Source organism: Egretta garzetta, unplaced genomic scaffold, assembly GCF_000687185.1.
Source record: "Egretta garzetta isolate BGI_Z169 unplaced genomic scaffold, ASM68718v1 scaffold25, whole genome shotgun sequence".
Lineage (NCBI taxonomy): Eukaryota > Metazoa > Chordata > Aves > Pelecaniformes > Ardeidae > Egretta > Egretta garzetta.
The window spans coordinates 3,505,773-3,528,658 of NW_009259800.1; the positions used below are offsets into that span (position 1 = coordinate 3,505,773).

The 22,886-nt window shown below is 41.6% G+C and overlaps 1 protein-coding gene across 1 annotated transcript; it reads left to right on the top strand.

The window, feature by feature from the left end:
- Positions 1–890: 890 nt before the first annotated feature.
- GNB1L (G protein subunit beta 1 like) lies at positions 891–22,816 on the top strand. Its single transcript, XM_009639859.2, has 7 exons — positions 891–958; positions 5,325–5,451; positions 5,683–5,808; positions 7,753–7,915; positions 11,653–11,751; positions 16,522–16,737; positions 21,563–22,816. The coding sequence occupies exons 2-7, from the start codon at positions 5,336–5,338 to the stop codon at positions 21,827–21,829; spliced, it is 987 nt and encodes a 328-aa protein (XP_009638154.1). The 5' UTR covers positions 891–958; positions 5,325–5,335; the 3' UTR covers positions 21,830–22,816.
- Positions 22,817–22,886: the final 70 nt, after the last annotated feature.

Sequence of the window (22,886 nt, forward strand, 5' to 3'; positions counted from 1 at the left end):
GTAGGACTCCCACATCTCTTGATCTGTGCAGGCAGTTGCCGTACAAGCTTCTGCTGATTTTACTTTTACTAGTGCATGTTTCTGTCTTTGCCCACAGCAGACGTATCGTGTTTCGGGGGACTGGGGTACGAATGCGAAAAGCAGGCTGCCTGGCTTTTAATTTTGGATTCTAACCTAAGTGGCTGTTTCATTCTTCCCTAAGTGTTGTGTATGTGTTAGCTTGTTACAGGACACAAGGTATTTCTTTGTACAGTCAGTGACTTTTCACCTCAGGTGCAAAGAGATTTCTTCAGATGATTGTCTCGCAACATCCCTTTCCGTTGCCGACTTCCCTGTTTCAGTGTGTGCTGTCATTTTTTGATTTGTACATGCAAAATTAAAAGCTGGGCTTAAAAATTTGTCACAACACGTCTGAAGAATTGTTTACCAAACCATATACCATACACATTTCAGACCTTTTGTAGTCAATAACCTGTAAAAATTCACTTTGGCAGTCAGATGATGTGAACTTCAACTCATTCAACTTGTGCAGATTTGTCTGGCATCTCCCAATTATCTATGGAAATGCTACTCATTAAATGGGTTCTTGCAGTCCTAAACTCTTGTTCTCCGCTTCCTAGAATTGCCTCGTAACCAGGCAGCATTTTGTGTCAAGCAGGGACGTCTAAGATGTTTCCAAGTCCTGCTGTGTCCTGGCATAGTTCAGTGAGGGGAATCGGGTGCTGTTGGGACCCTCCTGATCTACCTTGCTCCACCAGCAAGGCGACAGTTGGCTGCATGAGAGGGGCCACGGAATAAACAAAATTGTTTGCACTGCACTATTAATTTGAGGAAGTCTTTTATTTCCACCGACTTCCTCTGCAGTCACAGCTAGTGACCCACTTCGAAAACACAGTCGTGCAGTAGAGCTACGCTGTACAACGTGGCAGAGCGTCACAAACCTTTGGAGTGAGTGCAGGTAGGCACAGAAGTGCAGGCTAAAAATGGGCTTTTGTATGAATGAAAAAGAAACAGCCTGGAAAGGGGGAAGAACGATTTCTTCACGTCTTTCTCAACTCATTCTGTGCTCCGATTTTTCCTTTGGGAGGGTGGCACCTGGTAGACTAGGAATTTTCAAAAAATAACAGGATTTCATATATCTGTTTGTGAGCACACCTGGATGTGTCGAATATTTTGCAGTAGTAATTATGTCTGCACACCTGCTGGTTTCAGTCCCAAATCAGTTTGCCAGACATGCCTAGAGAGATTTATTTCTCCTATACCTGAAAAAGCTCTTTTACCACTGAGTTTTTACTACTCTAAATAAGCCTAAAGAAAAAAGAAGAGGATTTTTTCTTGTCTTTGCTTGAGCCCTTGGTATCTCAAACTGAACTGTGGAGTTCGTAGGGGGAGGAGGGTGTTTGGATGATATTTTAATAGCAATTTGTTTTTGCCTCAACGTGTGATAGAAATACAAGTGACAGGAGTGGGAACAGGGGAGTTGCTGAATTCTGCTGGAATTTTTCCTGTGGGAATCTGTTAATGTTTTTAATTCTCTGAGAGATTTTTCTAAGGTAATCCTTTTGACATTTACATATTTTAAATGACTCTCATTAAATAAAAGCTTAACTTTTCTATATCAAATGCTGAAGTGATGATACTGGAATACCACTGCATAGAAATTCAAATGGTTTGAAGATTATTCTAATTGCAACCTAAATAAAGTAAGTTTTGTGAGGGATATCACTAGTGAATTGTTCTTTAAAATAACATAATTTTGGAGGAAATTCAATTGCTCTGGCATTTAGTAGAAGCATTTTTTTAGACAAAACCCTTTTCAGTACCTGATGGGTGGTTGTTTGCTAATTGAAACACTAATTTGAACAGCTGGGGCTTCCATTCCTCACTCGAGTAGCAAATATAATCTATGCAAGAGCCCAAGGGTTTGCAGTGCACCTTGTGAAAAACACTTTTAGTTGTCTGCAGTGGAGTACTCGTACTGGAGTGGAGCTCAGCCCCCGAAGGAGGATGCTGTTACCAGCACAGGGAAGGGCTGGAAGAAATAAAAATTGGAACATCTTTTAAAAAACCAGAGTGTGATGATGAGGTGTTGCATCTCTTAGTGGCGATACCCTCTTGCAAGCAAATAATGCCATAAGCAAAAAGATTCGTATCCTTTAACATCCTTTCACAGGAGGCAGAGTCATAGCATGAGGATATCTTAGGGAAAAACATAGAGTCTAGCCCTGAGATGCTTTTAAATGAACTTTTTTCTGTAGGTTGCACTTTGCTTGTTCAAGCCCTTGAGCCAGATTTTGCTCTCAGACCAGCCTAAATACTAAGCAAATTCATTTAATTAAATTTGCTGCAGATATCCCCAGTTAACAAGAACAGATTGGTCTCCCTGAGGCTAGATGGAGTTAACAAGAAAATAAATGTTGTGCTAATTAGAGAACTCATTTTCAGACACCTGGGGTGAAACTTTAAGAAGTCCTAGACATTGAGGATTGAAAATTCATTTGAAAGTGAGTCTTAGGCTTCTAATTCACTTGGGCACTTTTGCAAAATTTACCCAGGGGCTTTAACCATCGCACAGTCATCATATTTAGCATGTTTGTAGCTGGCTGCTTAGCGAAGCATGGTATAACCATTATCTGTTAGTATTCCACAATGTATTCCATTATCCCTGTCAGTAAAGTAGTGGTGTAGTGATGTTGAGCTACCTGGTGAGTTGGAGGTAGGCTAAGTGTCATTTTTTTGCGGATCCTTATGTGTCAACAGGAACAGATGGATGCTTTCTTGGAGTTTTTAAGGCACCGATGCACCGAATTTCCATCTATTTGCGACCTCATGGGACTTTCTGTTGATTTAGGTACCTAAGAACTTTTAATTAAATCTTGGTCTAAGCTCATGGATGAAGAAGACAGCACAGACACAATTTTATAGTCCAGCACTTGCTGGAAGAAAAATGAGATGCTTAATACTGTCACACTGCCATTCATCTGCTGAGTCATGATAGGCAGTAATAGGGAGTCATCTCATATGCCCAATAAAACATAACATAGGTTTAATATTAAGCCCAGTTTCCAGATTCATGTATCTGATTAGCAAAAAAGCAAGCGAAGAACCAGGTTCCAAGAAGCAAAAAGTCACTTCATTTGCTTACAGCTTGGAAGTACGTTTTCAGTTGTTGGGTCTTTTTCCTTGTAGCCAGTCAGAGGATTTTTCTGAAATATTGTCCTTGTAAAGACATGCATTAGTAGCATCTGTTTCATGCCAGGTAAAACCCTTCCCACAGCCACGCACACACTTGCTGTCTGTCAGCAAAAACTTCTGTGTCAGTAATTAGAAAAATGCTATTAAAAACCTGCCTTGTAATCCCAGATTGCCTCTGGGTTGACTCAGTTCTATTTTGTCTTCCTCGCTCAGTGCAGTAACCCAGAATTGTTCCGCCGTGACGAGGGACCCCGCTCCTCTGACAAGCCACCTAGCCGCTGTTTTATTTACGTGGTTCTCCAAAGTGTCATTCTGAGGGCAACAGCATACAGCTGTAGTGCCCACAGAGGTGACCTTTGGTGACAAAATCCTTAGTCTACCGGGTTGATAACACAGGTGAAGCATGTTACAGATGGGCATTTGGGAGCTGGATCTCACCGCGGGGGCAGACCTGCACATCATGCAATCATCTGAAAATTTACTCCAGCCTGTCTAGATCATCAGACATCACCAAACAGATGAGTCAGGACACTAAAACATGGAGGTTATCCACTGAGCTCATTCTTTTCATACCTAATTACACAGTGTTATTGAGGGAGAACTGCACATTATGCTGAAGAATCCTGTTTCATCACTAGTCCTAAAAGATAATTGTGTTTAATTAGGACCTATAGATACCATGGTGATTACTGATCTATAAACACTCAAGATAGACCTGCAAATGAGGTACCACAGCAAGTGCATCCATTAAAACAATTCAAAAGCTGATATTGAGGCGAGATGACAAAAGTTGAGCTGTTTTAATTTACCAGGTAACTTGTAGCTGTAGCACTCCGTTCTGATTCTCTACAATTCCTCTGCCGTGACCCAGCAGGCAGAAAACCACCTGCTGATCTTCCCTTACTGGAATTAGAAAACTTCTTGTTTAATCCTGTCTAATATATGCATGAATGGGAAGGAGTGATGAGAGCTGACATCTGTAGTGGCAAACGCCGTCCTTTTCTGTGCGAGGTCAGGTCAAAAAGGAAGAAGCACAAACACAAGCATGGCTAGTGATGTCACAGATAACGCAGTAAGAACTTTTCTTGGTGAAAACATTTCTTGTAATGCATGTTATAATGCATTTTCCAATGAATTCCAAATTGTACTTATGGTCAGAGACGCTGCTGGTTACCTTGTCCCAGCACAGGTCTGGAGGGTCATTTGCAGCAAGTCAGAACCTGTCCTTCTTTGGTGCTTGTGCACAACTGCCTGCAAAGGCATTAATGTGAGTGGAAATACGTGGCAAAGGTGCCAGATCAGTAAGAGCGTGCCTAATCAGATCATGCAAACTATCCCTGTGAGTTCATAATAAATCCTTCACGTTTCCCATGTTAGACAGGGCAAGGTGCTTCCCCAGGTACCTGTCCTGTTCTTTGCTGACTCAGACCACATTTGAACCAACGACACAAAGCTGAAATTTTTGGGGGAATATGAACCCCCTGGAATAAAATGTTTATCACAGTAGTCACTAAGTTAGTGTGAAATACTGCATTTCTTTTTTTCAAGTAATGGTGCTTGGAACAAAAATTCAAACACTCGGGATTCTTGTGTAAAAATGATCATAACTCTAATCTCACCTTGAAATTCTGTTCAGCTGCTATGTTCGCTGCAGTGCTTTTCTGTAAGTGGTTGTGAGTGGAAAGCACAGAAATAGTGTTTTTATGGGGAGGAAGGGGAAAGACTTGCCAAGGGGCTAAGCGGAATGATAAACTGCTTGCCCACTGAAATTACAGGTATCCAGTTTCTTGCATTTTGTAGCTCTTCCTTTTTGCGGCAGGGAGAACAGCCGAACAATTCTGTATTTACAAGTGCTCAAGAGCTGCATACATGTGGCCAGCTCAGCACTTACCTTGCTTAAAAAGGAATGCAGCAAAAAGCAGATCTGACAGCTGCTTGATCAGTCGATGTAAGAGGAAATGCTTTATAAGGAACTGTACAGCAAATAGAAAGAACATCCAATAATGGTAATTCAGTGAGGAAAGTAACCAGGGAAAGCACATGTCCTGATCAGAATGTATTTAAAGTTGTAATTTCACTTTAGGCTGCCTTACCCTCTGTGATATCTGTGTCTTCGTCTCACCTCCCAGTTCATTGCTTGATGGCTCTGCCACCTCCGGATCCGCAGTTTGTTCTCAGAGGTACCAGTGCTGCAGTCCACACTCTGCATTTTTCCTGTGCCAGCCAAGAACCCGATGTCCCCATTCTTTTCTCTGGGTAAGTAAACCAGGATTTCTGGCTGAGTTGAGCATACGGATATTTCCTTTTAAAATAAAGTGTATTATTTAGATAAATTGTGTCTGGGGAAAACGACAAAACGCATGATTGGTGAATGATGGGTGCGTGATCTTTCTACACACAGCTTCAGTTTGGGGTTAAAAAAAAAAAAAGGAAAAGTATCAGACTGTGTGCAGTGGTCACCATAAAAGCATCTGTTCTTACTGCCAGGTCTGAGAATGGGTTCATCCATGTCTGGAACCTGAAAACACACCGAGTGGACACAGCACTGGATGGCCACGGAAGAAAATCTGTCTACTGCGTGGAGACAATGGGTGGTAAAACCAGGCTCCTCAGGTTAGCAAAGCAAAGCCAGGGACAATATTCTTGTTTCTGCGAGGTACAGGATTGAAATAATAAAAAAAAGGAATCTCTTCTTTCTGGAGTCACTTAAAAGTCTCTCCAACACATACGGAAATGAAGAGAAGTACAAAAATACAGAAAAACTGTAGAACAAAAAGTGGAAAAAATTATACAGTTAATTTCTTTATGATGTATATGTAATGATGTCACAACTTGGGGTCCATAGTCTTATTACTGCATTAAGATCAGGTGAGGTTTTTGAGCAAAGGAATTACACTTGAAGTTAGGAAACACTTCATAGCTGGTTCTCAGGGAAGATCAAAACTGATGGAGTTTATAAATAGAGGGGAGAGGGAGAAAAGGTAAGGAAGGAAGAGTCAGAGATGGAGAATGGAAGACTGAAAATGAGCAAGAATGCTGAGCTGAACGCTGTTGCAAAATACCTTCTGTTCTTGTTCAGCACGGGAAGGTCGGGAAGATTTGTGTACTTTGGATTAGACAGGTGATCTAGAGTAGATGCCAAAGTGTCTGAATGACTTGGAGGTGTTCTGACATGTTTATCTAGAGAAGACATCTCTCATAATATACAGTGGAACTCATTAGCATTTATATTTGTTATCTGCTTAAGTACAATTATCAACACTCTCCCCCATAAAATCACATTGAATGAGCATTGTTTGTATAATTACAGAGTTTTTCCATGCCTCTATTTTTGCTGTATATTTGTAACAGTTCACATAGCAGTGCAATTTTAGGACACAGTTACCTGTATTTTCTGTTTCTCTGTTCTAAACCCGGATCACAACAATTTCTTGCAGTACCCCATTGTTTGTATGCCCAGTGCTATAAATGTTTTGACGGTTTGTCACTCAGCTGAACAGCAGGCGGGAGTTTCTGTACTGATGTTGAAGTCCCAACAGTCTGTAGATTTGCAAAACCTCTGTTTTGGTTTCGTTACTTCCATCAGGTGATACTGCTAATTAAAATAAGAAATGGATAAGGGCTTGTGATGACTCCTTGTCCCAGGTGATAACGTGACGACACGTATTCTGTGCTCTGCAGTCTGTGGATTGGAAGCTTCTCCACAGCAGTACTTTGTCCCAGAGCCAGTGAGATCACATAAATGTGCAGCAGTTGACGCTGTGCCCTTTGCCAGGCCTCCTTGGTCTCACTGTCTGGGACCCGCGCATGGGCTTTTCTGTGGGGCGCAGAGGAGCCTGAGCTGCACTAGTGCATCGGCAATGCAGCCGCTGGTTCTCTGGTTTTGGGTGTTTTAACCACAGCATTTCATTGTTTAATTCCTGCTACTCCCTGCACCGCCAGTCCCTCTCCTGTCGTAACAGCCTTCTGTGCCTCCCTCTGGCTGTGGGAAGTTGACCACTGAATAGCTGTAGCTTTTTATTTATCTTCAATGTGGTCTTTGTTGTCTTGCTATTTGTCTTTCAGCTGTCAACACACCTGACATTTCTATTTCATTGCTAGGGTGAAAGAGTATTAAATGTGTTACTCTCTGGATACTTTTGTTTCCTTTTAAATTAGATCTGAACGATGGTAAAATGTAAGTATTTTTATTATGAAAATGTTCAAATACTCATGAGATTTCATAAATATGTACGCCCATATAAATAGCATAACTGTGTGATCAAGCCTCTCTCCACAAGGGAACGTGGCTAACTGGCTGCAGTGTACCCCATAGACTCTCGGGCCCTCCCTCCTCCCGGTAACTTTGGAACCTATTGGCCAGTTTTGCACTCAGTGGAAGGGTGGTGGTCTCGGTGGTACCGAGCTCCCACACGTTTCAGGGAAGACCCAAGCAGTGCCCCCTCAGAAGCTCATTCCTTCACTGCATGTTAAAGAGCGAACTTTGAGACATCAACCTGCAGGAAGCCAGGCTTCCTCAGACCCGCTGCTCGTGGATAACTTGTTTTACTGTAACAGTCAGGGTCGTGACCAGAGGATCTGCTTGTGGGACTTAGCAGAGGGACGGACTTCAGTGACAGATTCTGTCTTCACGGAGAATGTGGGATTCTGCAGATGCTCTCTGTTAAAGGTGGCACAGGGACGCTGGCTAATGGCCACGGCAGCCAAAGCCCTGGAGGAGGTAGGAAGTATCTCTTTCTCTGGTGCTTGGGAGATGGCTTTTGGTCTTGAAATGAGGTTGTTCAGAAGGCGAAACATCATTGCTCTCAAATTCTCTGCTCAAGAGGGGCCAGCATGAGGAACCTTTGGGGGTTCTAATCGCTAATTTTACCTGCCAGAAAGACGACTGAATTGTATAACTCATGCTCTAATAACAAGGATACCACCCCAAGATTTGTCTGACATTTAAGTATTTGCAGCTGCTGCTGGTCTTTCATGTGCAGGAGTTTTGAAAACTCCTCTGGTGCTGCTGAATACTGTTAAAGGGGAACAAGAGTCCTTCTGGGGAACTAATGGTCAGAAAGTCTGTCATCAGGTGGAGGTACTCGTCTTCCATCTGAAGCTGAAAGTCATGTTTGGTGAGAGAAGGGGAGGTGCAGGTGATTTGTAACGCGATAGCTGGTCTTTCACCCCGGGCTAATTCTTTAACTGGTACTTTGGCTGGAAATAGCTGAATTACTGTTAGCGACCAGAGCTTTGCTCAGTGTGAGATAATGGCAGGGTCCCTTTCAGTTCCTACTGGGTAAGTCCACACCTAATACCCATTACCACAGCAATCACTAACTGACAGCGGTGTTGGCAATTTCCACTTCTGCTTTGTAGAAATCCTATTTTTGTTTTCTTTGAAGGACTATTTGAGGACATCGCACAAACATAAATTATTTCAAATACTTGACATCAAAATAGCAAAAATATGAAAAAAGTGGCATAAATATGAAAAGAAGTACCATAGCTAATTGCAAATTGTTCGTCAGCATAAAAGGTCACATGCTTTTCTGGACTATAGGATGCGTTGTCTTGAAACTGAAAGTTGGATATTCTATATATGAAGCAGTAAGTGGGAATGGTGCCTATATTGCAAGAAAATGTGAACTTTTTATTATTCAGAAGTTAAGCACATATTTAAGTATTTTGTTGGCTCACAACCAGAACGTTCAGCCTAGTACAGAACTGAGTAAGCCTGTAGACACAGCCACTGTACCAGTAAACGCAACCACTCTACATCCCGTACGTTGTTCTGATCAAACAAAGAACTCCCTCCATTTTACAGCAGTGCGCAGTAGAATTTAAGTTAAACAAAATTGACAAGTGCATTCTTGTGTCAGCTGGAGAAGAGGTCTTGTGTCAGGCAAAGAGTACACACGCATTCTGGTAGTGAAGAATTAAATAATCATCTGAGCCAAAGAGAAGACGTTTACCCCGATGTCTCTTACAACTCATCTCTGCTTTATTTTCATTTGTTTGTCTGGGCCCTGCAAACTGATAATGATTTGCTGTCTCCCGAGGTAAAAGAGTTCCACTTGGTGTATGAACCTTCACATTAGAACTGTGTCAGGTTTCAATAAATTCACATAAGCTCCCATAATATATAGCGCTTCCAAATAGGCAGCACTGTGTGAGACACAGTACATTTGCAGCTTATGATTAAAATTAAGACTTAATAAGTGTTTATGCTTGGCTGGTGCCCAAAAAAAGAGTAATTTTGTCTTAAAGCAGGTTCAGTCCATAAATAATGAGATCTGAACAGGCATTTATTTGTTCATGATTGCATTTAAATCACCAATTATGAGTTACATGCACTTTTCTTGCCAATTTGCCAGAAACATGTTAAAAGCTTTATTAATGTGAAAAAGAAAAAGGGTGTGTTTCCTTGTGGCCAGTTTTAGCCACCCAGGAACACTATTAACCTCAGGCAAAGGCAAATCTTTCTCCTATTAAGCAAAACCAATATAAACACAGAACTTCAAGTTTTAGGTTACAGTTGTCAAAATATATGAAATAGTATTTCTTTCTAAGGCTCAGTTGCCTCTAATGCAGACAGTCTCTGGAACTGTCAGTCCAGCACAGGCAGCTCATGCCTGCCTGCTTCTGCAAAAGGCTTTTCTCATCTTTGTGTTTTTCTTTGTCCTTTGCAAGCCCAGTTGTGCCCTTGTACCAGTTCATCCATTTTTAATCAAGGTAAAGTGAAGGAGATTTGGGGTTATTTTAACCCGCAGAAGTGCCTTTATCACAGTGCGCTTATCCTTCCTTATTGCCTAGAAGTTGCGGTTTCAGTCTTGTCTAGGAGGCAATGCCCTTTGGACAGCCGGTGATGAAAGACGCAAGATGAGAACAGGTCATCTTCATATTTATAGCCCATTTTCTGCAACAGCTAACTCGGCCATGATGCTGATAGCAAGAGAGTTGCCAAGAGAAAAGCATCTTTTGTTAGGAGTGTATCTCCGAAGAACCAGAATTCCCAGATGACCGAACTTTACTCTGTTCATAGTTTTGGTCTACGTATCGGATGGCTCTTTGCTGTAGTCTCCATTCCTCAAACCTGGAGAACAGTTTCCTGCTCCATTGCTAAGTGGCTTTAGAAAGTGTTCTGTATATTGTGTTCAGTACGTTGTCGACTTGCGGTCCTAGCATGCAGCTGGCTTTTGGCAGGCCAGCTGACAACCTCTAGAAATAGGAAGATGTTCTGGCAAGCTTTGAACTAAAGGTATGGGATTGGAAAGCCATCGCAGCTGCCGTGGCCTTGACTGATGGCTCCCAGAGGAGCCATATTTGTGTAATACCTCATCTCAGATGCTTAAGGAAATTCGCATGACTGGGGCTGTCCAACAGCACTGCTGGGCTTTTGTACATTCTGAAATAGCCTAGAATGGCTGGTGATGCTGGAGTTATCCGATGTCTGAAGTCCTTTAATTTTACGAGACAATGCAGACCATTGTTTATTTAATTAAAAGATCACCTTAGTGTTTAAGTATGCATTTGAGAAACAGGGATGTTCCTGGCAGCAAGTTTTTGATACCTAAGAACTTCCATTTTTCCACAGTTTCCAGCTTGACAATCAGCCCAGAGTGAGGCACTTCCATGTCAGTCGAGAGACTCAAAACCTTCCAGTACCAAACTGCAGAGGCAGACTCCCCTGATCTTGCCTGACATCATCCTGAGGTGGAAATGAGCAGAGGAAAGACTTGCCCCATGCTAAGAAAAAAAATAATAGTAATCGGATCCATAATTCGTGACCATCAGTGCAAGCAACAGTGGAAGCTGCTATGTAGACAGAGAGCAGGTGTTTAACACAATATTGTCTGACCTTGCTTTGAATAGGGTCAGACAATATTGTGTTAAAAATACCTGTACGCCATCACTGCTCCAGCCTGCATCAGCAGATAGTTCTGGGTTTACCTTCTGTTAGTGCAGCCAGCCAGTAAATAAAAAATGCACCTTAGAGATATACATTGCCTGTATTTCCACACAAGCTCTGTGTTACCATGACAGAACAGAGGAGACAATGCAAGTGTCCACAAGCCAATATAACAGAAAAATTAGTAACAGAGATGGAAAAAGGGGAAAGGGAGAGGAAGCAGGGAAATGTTTTCAGATTAAGCCGTCTACAGTATTACCTAGCGTATGCACAGCATCATCTACTGTGCAGAGAGGAGACGCTAATACAGATCAAACAGAAGAGTGGAAGAGGAGGATGTGTTCATTCTAGCAGTTTTGTCTGGTCTTTCCTAAAACAATGTGTTTATTTAGATAGCTGCAGATTCCCCTACACTCCCACTTAACATGCATTCCTCAGTTTCCTGCAGACAGTTTTTACTGGAAGAGCTTATATTAGCCGTAATCACCTTAGAAGACTTGTGTTTTTAAGAGCAGAATTTTGACCTGGAGCCTGACCAAATACTCTTGTTTTCCTGATGTCAGGTTCAGGTTTTGGAGCTGCCATCCAAGACGTCAGTCTGTACCTTGAAGCCAGAGGTGGGTGCCAAGCTGGGCATGCCCATGTGTCTGAAATTATGGCAGGTAAGGCAAGAGCGCCTGCTAATTGTGAAATGTTTTCCCTGTGATTCATTTTATATGAAGCACATGAATCTTTCTTCACTTGGATTTTGATTTATTATCAAACCAATCAAGTAATTATACTATTAACGGGGGGAAAGATTTGTGAACATCCCTAATGTAACTTTCAGAGCTTTCCAAGCTTTAATGGAAGATTTGCAAATGCTCAGAGAAAGCTTTGTATCCTTAGGATAGATATGGGTTTTGCATCAATCAAGAGGAAAACGAGTGACTTACCAAAGCCAGTTGTTTGATATGGTTTCTCGCTGCATTAAGAATGATGAGAAATGATCGGGTTACTTAAAAACAGTGATTTTAATGGCAGGTTACATTCACTTCAGTGCCCTCAGGGCACGGAAGCACTCTATGAACATTTCTATTCCAGACATACAATAGGAACAAAATATTTATGGTTGTATTGACTGTAGACAAAGAGGTAAATAAAAGCAGTTAAATGAAAAACCCCCATTTGCAGGGTATTCAGCAAATAACGTTCATGGGGTGCCACCAGTGAAAGACAAGTAATACAAGAAGGTGGCAGCAGAGGAAGGAGGTTAGGTGATTGGCTCTGCATCTCTAGAGTTGGTGGCAAAGCTGATTCCCACCCCCAACCACATGTGGTTATAGGTCTGCAGTACTGTCTGAGCTGATTTCAAGTACGTTATTCCTGCAAGTTCATCTGAACATTTGAAGTTCAGTGAAGTATTGGTTTAAGTTGAAAAAATTATGAATCAGCTGTCAATTTGAGGCCTTAGTGTCTTCACTCAAGGTCCTGAACCAACTGAAGTCTAGAGGAATTCAGTTGCTGACTTCAGACAAAAGTAGGAGACGCCACAGTTCAAGTCCCATGGTGTAATTAAAAACTAGGGAAAAAAAACAGGAAAATGAAATAGACTGATTAGGCTTTTATTAAACAGTTTCTCCTAAAAATGCAATCAGTGTTCAGTACTCAATGAAATGAATGGGGCTTTCTGTCTCGTGGACATATTTTAATAAGATGAAGATAACTGAGGAAATGTTCAGTGTTGAAAATTTTGTTGCCTGTATAAAAAGTCCTCTGTCTTGCCCTATTTTCTACATGCATTAATATTGCTATTCCTCTAGGAAGCAGAGCAGGTGCAGAGTCTTAATTTTATGTAGTTTTTAATTTTGTTGCCAGTGGGGATAAAGCAGGGGACTGGGAACTGGGAGAGGTAAATTATTCCATGCAAATTCTGGCTTTGGGAAGTCACCACAACTTCCTAGACTGCAGCAGGCAAGGATAGATAATCCCTTATAGCCTCACAGCTGTATTTGCTCTTTTACAAATGTGTGCAACTCGGTTTAAAGGCATGGGGGGAGGAGGATACTCTTAAGGGCAAATAATTATATGTGGTGTACCAAAGCGATGCTCCGCTTTCTGTTTTGTGGTTTCGCTGGAAGTGGCTCACTGAGTAACCCTGTAACCATAAAAGCAGAAGAACACGAGCTAACCCAGCTGCACCCCTTCCTGAATAGAGGCCATCCAGGATTTCTTTGTACGTTTCTGCATTGGGCAATATAGACATACCCAGGAGATGAGCACTCCCCAGCCCATTGCTTATGGGCAACCTGTTGCCTAAGAGACTGTTTGATGTTGCTTATGGCACAGTAAATTAACAAGTTGAAACAGAAGCTGACATGGAGAGAGCCACATAATGGGCTGAAGGAAGTATGCTCAGGGTTGTCCAACAAGAGATTGGGGGCTGCAGCCGTGTATCATCATATTTTTCTGCATGCCAATAAAAAAGATCCACGGATCAGGGAAACAACGCGCCTCACCAGCAGCAGTGCGCATTAGAAACTTTACTGCAGAGACGGAAATTGAGGCTTAGGTTAGACTCGTAGATTAAGCCTCACTGGCTTCTCCTAAGCAGTTACAAAGCTGGCAGCTCTTTATTGTGTTGGGTTGAAACTTTTTTCCCCCCTCATTTTACTAGGTCTGTCTTAAATGCAATAGTTCATTCAATGGTTTTTCTCCTTATGAAGGTTCATATTCTTAAATACATTGTCCCTTCAGCTTCACACCTTCCTGCTATTACTAATGGGGTGGGGTAGGATTTGCAGGCGTAAGGATAGGCTTCCCTTAAATTTTTTGCACTCTTTGGGGAAGGCATTGTGTTGCGTAATGGTGCAAACAAAATAATTCAACAGGAATAATACATGTAGAAACTGGAAACCCAGAGTTATTACTTTATATAAACTATAGCAATTATTCTTGTTGAGTTGACAGCAGATCACCTTTTCTTCCTTCCTTGACAATTATCCAAATGCAACAACAAAATGTTCTGCTTAGGAAGAACAATGATTTATAATTTAATTTTTCCACTGAACAGAACATGAATGGTGGAGATGTTTCACCGGAAGTGTCCTTTATTAGGAACCGAAATAAACCACTGCTTCTGGTTGTCCAGGCATCAGACTGAGAGCTCACCTGATCTTTCAATAGCTTTTATTGTTTAAGTTCAAGTATATGTACTCATTGAAATATTACACTTCACATGGTTAGGGAAAGTCAGGAAGAAGAAGTGTGGGACACCTCCTTTTCATAGAAAACAATACTTTGTTTTTAAAATAGGCCAGTCTTAGATCTCACCTGCAAATCACTGGTTTTCAGATCTAAGCTAAGACACCCACATCACAAAAAGACAAAAAAAAAAAAAAAGCTTTTGCTTGGCATTTCCCATAATGCTGAGCACTCGCCCGTCGCTCTGATCTTAATGAGGGTTATGCGCACCTACGACAACCCGGCCATCCCATTTTGAGCAAGGCAGAGGAGCCGACCCTGCCCATCCGAATGCTGTTTCACTGGTTAACGAAAGCTCTGCCTTCTGTCGAGCCCCAGGGCTCCGGAGGAGTCGTGTGCTCACAGAAGAGCAGTACAAGTAATCGGGGGGTGGCTTTATGCCCAAACTGGGGGCTTTACTTAAACTTAATTGAAGAACCTATGAAATACTTTGTTGTGCTTTGAATGTTTTACCCTTTATTAAATATAATCTGGAATGTTAGCTTCATTCAGGTTTTTTTTAACTTTTTCCCTGGTTATTAAAAACCAGGTACTCTTCATTCCAACATACCTGATGAGTTAACATTAATTCACATATATTTGACATTTATTTATTGCTCTGATGTTATACTATTTTAGCAAATGAAAAATTTGACAAAAAAAAAAGTCATGCACAGTTCTAGGTGTTATGAGACACCTTCTTTGCGGGCCTTTCTAGCCAGAGCGTGCTCCCTAACTTTTCAAAAGGGGTCTTAGGGCAAGGACTGAGGCTCTTGCAGGACCCCAGGTGGGGGCAGACCTGTTCAGAAAGATGATGTAGGGGGTTGCCCCTTGGTTTCCTTCTTTTAAGGGGCAACTTTCTTCCCTGCTCAGTAAGATCCATTCCTCATTTAAACACTTCTTTAGGCTGAATAAACCTGAGAAAGAACATGAGGCTTTTACTCAGCAATCTTACTACCTAGACCACCCATCTCTTGTTAGTTTAACTCCCCCTAGAACAAATAATAATCAGTGGGAGAATAGTCTGGACCATTAATAGTGGCCACTGGCCACTGCAGGTTTGTATCATGACATTGACAGCCAGCGAGTTTGAAGAACCTCCTTCAACAATGTGATGCCAGTAAAGATTAATTTTTTAGAAATCTCCTTTACCTTTATTTTGAACTGAATACCAAGCAAATGGAATCCTGTAGGATCAGGCGGTGTTTGGAAAGAGCTGAATAAGCTGTTGGATAAATTTCTTAGGGTGAGATGTCCCTGTGTGAAGTGGTTGTAATCCCAATGTCTATTTTGGTGTTTCATCTCCTGTTGAAGAAATCACTGGCATTAACACATGCCTGGTTTTTAGTTGCTTTCCATTAGGGATTTGCATCTTCACTCACATAACCAGTTACTGCTCACGGGGTCATTAGTCTTTTGGCTGGAGCAATGATGAATATTTTCCTTAAGTGTGACATGTAATCCAGTAATGTTCCCTTCTTTGAGTTATTTCAGAGGCTTAAATAAATTAGGTGTCTGCCCAGGGTGCCATGCCCTTTGGCCTGTGACATCATTAATCAAAATAGCTTTCAATTGGTTACAGTGGGACTCGGGCACCCGTTAACCCCTTGGTGACTCACCCAGAGATTCCTGACGAGAGGTTCAGTGTTTACCTTTAAGCACTGTGGTGCACTTGGGTAAACGATCCGTGTGTAACCCTACACTTGGCAATGTGAAACTGGACTCTTGAAGCATGGCACTTCTTTCAGTGTCCATACGCGTTTGTATAGCTCGATAGTAACTCAGCTGCTCCAAGTAATATTTTTTAAAGGAGCGCAAGCAAAGTTCAGGCCATGAAGTAAAACTTCTGAAAATTTCAGGCAGCCTTTTTTCAGACCTTGTAGAGGGCAATAGTTTGGATTTTCACAGAGAAATTTTCTGTACGTGTGTATATATATGTATGTGTTAGATACGTAATACATGTATATAAAACATGGACTTTTATATGTAGATATAAAAACCGCAAACGTGTGTCAGCAGTTACCTAGTAATGCTTTTTGTAAGTGGATGGACTATCGAGATCTGACAGTCAGACTTCTAAACTTTTCATTTTGATGCCAGTCAGCATTTTCATTTATTTTCTTGGTGCTTGGACAGAAACCTACCTGGGGATGATAATTTTCCTTACAGACTATTTACTTCTCAAACAATTTTACTTTTCTTTTGATCAGCTCAACTGTGGTTCACAACCTTTGCTTCTGGCCGGCTATGAAGATGGATCAGTGGTCCTTTGGAATTTGTCAATGGGAAGAGTGTTGAGCCAACTTGTTTGCCACCAGGAGCCAGTGATGAGCCTTGACTTTGACTCGGAGAAGACCAAGGGGATCTCAGGCTCATCTGAAAAGGTGCTTAGCATCTGGAGCCTCAATGAGCAACAGAACCTCCAGGTCAGGATCATTGGCCCTTTAGTGTCATTTATCCCACTTTGCACTAACAGTTTGATAGACTAAAAAAATATTTAGTCATGAAGAGGAGTTGTTGCAGATCTCTAGCTAATTAATCACAGACTGGTTAGAATGTCTGTGCTATGTGACTGGACTTAGCAAAAGATGGTGAGGATTTAAAAAAAAAAAAAGAACAAAAACCTCTCTCACATGTTTCTGGTTTTACCAAAGTTGCAACAGGCACACAAGCCCAGCATTACTCAAGCCATTGCCTCTGTATCTTCATTTATCACGTTAGTAGTATCCAGCGCTTGGAATGTCCTAAACGTTATAAATGAGTTATAAAAAATGAGAAACAAAGGATTGCTTTTCCAAAGGTTCTGCTTGAATGGATTGAGCTTTCTTTCCACTGTGGGAAAGACAGAAATACTCCATGAAATACTTCACAAACAAAAAGAGCTGGAGTAGCCCAGCTAGCACCAAGAGGACGTGAGGTTTAGGCAACCAGCTTCCTTTGGCACCTTTAGAGCCCTGGCCAGAGACAGGGAAAATAAGTATCAGTTTGTGTCTGAGCTATGCATACCTGGAACGGCTGGTTTAGAAGGAGGGCTCAGTTCAGTCTATGCTAGTGAATGGCAATAAATATTGCTTAATCTAGACAACTTTAGCAAGTGTTCCAACAGTGCCAAGGGGTTAAGTAGGTTTTAACTAGGTGTGGAGATGAAGCGCATAAATAAAGGCTTGTGAAAATTAAAATGGCCCATGCATAGCCTCTCCACTGCTCAGTGCTTTAACCTTTTCTAAAGTGGCAGTTGGCCTCTGAACACGCAACGGAGAGGACCTGAACCAGCCCCTGTGTGCCCCCATATCCTCCTTGAGAAGACAGCTGCTGGATACACCAAGTCATGGAAGAACAACCACCAGTCTTCCAGCCTGTAGCTTTTGTGGTGATTTTTTAGGTAGTGTGGCAAGTTAATGCTGTTTTCTGATGGTGCTACAGGACTCGTCACCTGGGGCGCCACTGTGAAGGTATATAATCTGTTAGGCATCACCACACAATTAGCATTTATGGAGACCCCAGGCATGAAGACCCCAGTGTGTGTAGTGTAAATGCATCCAACTGAGATGAAGTTTGGAGGACACAGCACTTACCAAGAACATCTGAACTTTAATAAGCAATACAACATGAAGTAAAAGAGGCAGTCTAGACTCTGAATAAGTAGCAAAGGCATTCTAAGCCAATGTGATAAAGAAGAATTTTAATAAGTCTGATACACAATTGTCATGGTTTGGGCTTTTTTGCCATGTTTGCCCTGCCCCAGCCTTTCGATCACTATTGGCACACATCTGCACCTGGTGTCCTCAGCTCAGGGAAGCAGAAGGAAGGTAAGCAGACAAGGCCCCATAAGAAACTTGGTATTGAGACTAGTTCTCTAAGGCCAAGGTGTCAGAAATCTGACATCAGGACAGGCTTCTTAAAGCTTCTGGTGTTGGAGAGGAAGCTGTTCCTCCATATTAATTACAGCACAGCTTTTTCCAAAATGCAAAGAAAATATTGTTCACAGCACATTTCAGTTATGAGTTAACCATAATGCAGGGGCACACGTATGACTCATGGGAAAAATAAACAGTTGTTCACCTGAAATATTCCAGGTATTGTTTTCCACAGGGTATTCACGTTCCCAGGAGATGTAGGATTAGTTACATCTTCAGCACGTCACAGTGAGAGATAGTAGCTTTTCTCAGAAGAAGTTTAAATGCCAAGTATTATAACCTATAAGTAATGTTTCTGTGCTTCATGCATAGTGTGAATGCCCTAATAAAATGCATCTTTCATATGAGCACTAGAGATTGTCAAGGACATAGATTAAGTTTTTTTCCACTATTGCATTAATAATATAAACCAGATGGGGATTTTTTTTCCCTGACATTCCAGGTACCTGAGGTAATGGTAGACGTTGGAAAGCCACTCAGTGGCACATTATTTTTATTCTAAAAGGTTTTAATAAGTAAACGTGGTGCATAGCTATCTGCTGTTGGAGAAATAATGACGCAATGATGGTACTTCAGCTCTGTTTTAAGTGGCAATGTTCCAGTGTGTCAATGAAAAGATGATGAAGGTAACTTCATAGTTTTTTGCTATGGGGAAAGTCTGGTGCATTGTCTTCTACAAGAAAGTTGCTGAAATCATCACTGTCAGCAGATGATTGGATTGGTTACGAGCCTTCTGATTTGAACAAGATAGTGTAGTTATGTGATGATGTTTGTGGTTGAATGTAGGAGGTAAACACCTTCTGCAGGTGAATAAACAAAGCAGACCTAAGAAATCTGATAATTGCAGAAGCTCCTTTATATATGACAAGAAAAAAAATTCTATAAGCTGTAACGTAAGTAAGCGCACAAGTTTTGTTGGTTGGATTGCTGAGGCTTTTCCCTCAAATGCTGAAGCTAAGGCTGCTGCTATCTTGACTATTTTTCTAGTAAGAATAGGGCTTAAAGACATGATTTGGGTGTAGGAGAGGGAGATTAAAAAAAAGAAAATTGTAGATGGCATGTGTTGAGGAGGGAAGGAGAGGTGGGTATCTGTTGGCCTCAACATGTCAAAATTTCTTAATGCATCTGCTAGTAGATGCAAGTGTCCTTGGTTATGACTGGCTGAAAGCAGCTCACCTGTTTTTACCTCTTTGTGTTCTTAATTACAAGCTGGTTAGGAAATGGTATTTGTATGCACTTGACTACAGCAGTTGCCCGTAAGTGACTGGATGGCACAAATCCTGGCACTAGGATTTCACCTGGCTGCATATACCTTGAGCAAGTTTTGTTTTTCTCTCACCTCTTGTATTTGCAGATCATGCACAAATGCCCACTGTTCCCTCATGTTCCATAGCCAAAAGGCATCACCATTATAGGCTTCATTTTCAAGTTGTAGCTTGCTGATGACATGCAATTTCTCCCAGTTGTCCTGATTTTGCTGTATGGATCTTGCCCACATAATTGACAGTAATGATGGGAAGCACCACGCCCAGGATTGGTTATAGCCATTAGCTAATGATCTCAGTTACAGAGTAAGGCCCATCTTACATTTGCCAGGCTGGTGATGTAAGTAATAAATCCTTCCCTTGCCAGTACACATACGCCAACAAAAATCCCACTGAAGCCATGCTACATTAGCATAACTGGGGAGGTTGGAAGAACACACGTACTAGCCAAAAGCACAGGTTTTACAGTAGCAGCCCCACAAAGAGGCCCACATACAGCCTCCTCCATCAGGCTTGAGCAAAACTTGCTGTCCTCTGTTCTGAACTGGTTGCAAACATATTTGTTGGGTCCTGTTTAAAAGAGGAATGTATGGAGCATGCAAGAAGCACATCAAGTTTCATTTAGCCTTTTTTCTCGTGGAGTTGTACATCTCTTGCTGTTTGAGTAAGTAGCTGGGCAGTTGTTATATAGTTGAAAAATAATTGCTTGTGGCTTTGTGCCTGTAAAATTCTAAGATGTGTTCAACTGCATCTGAAACCAACTTGGACCAGCATTTCTGGAGTTTTAGTTGTCTACATCCAGTATTATAGTTAAAATTATCAGCAATGCATATATTCTTTATAATGCTGTACTAATTATGCATCATGGAATGTCCTTCGAGGAGGAAAGCTACTCAGATGTAATACGCTTTTCAATCCCTTCCCACCTCAGAAAAACGTCAGACATGCACTGAACTATATTAGGCTTTGGTACAAGATAGTTACACGTTCAGTCTTAAGTAGATGGTGGCATTAATGCATCATTTCCAACTGTGCTTATAAATAACAGCACTTCAAAGTCAGCATACGATCAAAAGGTGTGTTCCACATAGTGACAAAAGCTAGGCTGCTTCAACATACATGCATGCACGCATGCGCACACACACTGGTGCATATGCTGCATGTGCATAGATGTAGACTGCTGACTAACACAAGTTACCTGAGGTGAGAACAGCAAACGTGTATTATACTGAGCTTTTCTTCTGTGCTTCAGGGGGAAGCTCATGTCAGTGAAGTGAAAACTTTTCTTTCCAAGGGCTAAGTCCTGTGCAGCCCCAGTGCCTCCTGAAGGAAGTTAAATGCCTTCCAATTTAATTGTGCCCCTCAGAAATTTGTGCCCCAGTAGTCTCCGAACAGTAACAAAAGGCTTCCAAGATTGAAATCAATAACTTGTTCGTAATCCCCTTCTTGGAATTTGGTGTAAATAAAAGTCTCTTGGGAAGGAGTACTAGAAATACAGATTTCCTGACACTGTAACCTAATTCCTGGAAGCATTCCTTTCTCAAGACTGTGGTAAATGCTACCACAGCTTATTGGGGTTTGTGTGAGGGGCCACAGTAGTAGAAATAAGTAGCAGGTAGTTTAAACATCAGCTCAGAATCTCAGCATGGGAATATTGCAGAAGCAGGGAAAATATATATGGCCGTAGCTCTGAACATTGCAGCTGATGCAAGACTAGCTGGAAGAAAAGAGCAAAGCTGCATAGTCTGGTTCTCAAAAACCTTGTCTGAGAGCTTCGCTTGTGACAGAATGTAGCTAGCTTTAAATGCAATATAAACTAAAAGCGTACAAGAAATGCTTTTATTTTTTCTAGAGAATGGTGCTGGAGGTAGACAGGCTCAAGTTAAAGTCTTTGCCATCTCTGTATTTTTTCTCACCAAGGCATCATCCACCATGTGGAGAAAAGCTCCATACTACCTGTGTGATACCAGTGCATATGGGTGGGCACTGTACCTTCTAAAATCCCACAAGGTTCCTTTTTCTTATGTTTGTTTTAAACAATTGGAGCCATCTATAACTTTCTCACGCAGGTTTACAAAACACACAAACTTGTCAACGCCGGCGTATCTGATATCACCATCCGTCCAGACAAGAAGATTTTAGCCACAGCAGGGTGGGATCATCGCATCAGGATCTTTGGCTGGAAAAAACTGAAGCCCTTAGCAGTGCTGGACTACCACACAGCAACTGTCCATTGTGTGTCCTTCTCAGATCACAGAAACCCCAGTGAGAGACTGCTGGCAGCTGGCTCAAAAGATCACCGCATCAGTATCTGGTCAATGTATACTCAGACGTGACATGTTCTGCACTGTCATGGACTAGGAAAACAGGATTGGTGAAGCAATTCTTTACACTGTAATTCAAACCTGGATGTGGGGAAGTAGCAGGATGTATTTCCAGGCTGAAGTGAGAGTCCTAGGCTAATTTTTGTGCTGCTTGTTCAAGCTGCCAAGTTTTGTTTTCCAGAGAGAGAAATGGATTTTTAAAATTCCTAACAAGCAGAGCAAGGCCAGTCACAAACGAAGACATGGAACAAGTCACTCTGAGTTCTGCTACAGGTTTTGCAACAGCTTTTCTTTGGCAGGTTGCTTAAATAACTTGTGCCAACATCTTCTTTTGTGAAAAAGGACTGGAATCCCTCAGACTGCAGTGGGGGCACAATACGTCTGTTTGTGAGTCATTTATGTATCCAAGAATTTGAATCAGTGTAAATTATCACTCTTTCTTGAAAAGTTATACCCATTAAACCACCTCCAGTGGTTTCTCATTGTCAGTTACTTTTTCTTCCCCATAACTGAAAGGCTATCAGAACAACCTTGATTTGTTCACACTTCTGTCAGTTTCTAACTTAAACCAACAGCCAGGAATGTGGCAAGGGAAGGCCTTTGGCATTTATGAATTTCATTATGTCTCCTGTCACCTCAAGCCTCACAATTAATCACAAGAAAGAAAGGGGAAAAATCTTCCCCTGCACTGCACTGCAAAGCTATGTAAAGCCTTTTACAGAGCCAGTGCTAAATCCGTTCTATAGACAGACTAGCTGAAGGATTTAAACTCAGCAATCCAATTAGCGCCCTTCTCCTTGGAGAGTTAGGGGTAAGTTTCAGCATGGCAAGTCTGGGATTCAGCTACGCAACTCCCATTAACATTTAGGAGAACTGCATGGATAAATCCCTATCCACAGAGTGCAAATGGCTCTGTTAACTTATCATCTCTACAGTCATGGAAGCTGAAATTCATTCATGAAGGGGTTTTTTTTGTTTGAATAATGAAGCTGCATTTGCATTCTTTTAAAGCCTATTAGACATATAACAGCCTGTTCATAGACATCTTACTGTTGTATTCAATCACAAA

Bases quoted from the DNA above. Each gene is read 5' to 3' on its own strand.
- GNB1L (XM_009639859.2), top strand. From the start codon at position 5,336: ATGGCTCTGCCACCTCCGGATCCGCAGTTTGTTCTCAGAGGTACCAGT. The intron at 5,452-5,682 runs GTAAGTAAACCA...TCTTACTGCCAG, and splicing joins GTCCCCATTCTTTTCTCTGG to GTCTGAGAATGGGTTCATCC. The intron at 7,916-11,652 runs GTAGGAAGTATC...TCCTGATGTCAG, and splicing joins CAGCCAAAGCCCTGGAGGAG to GTTCAGGTTTTGGAGCTGCC.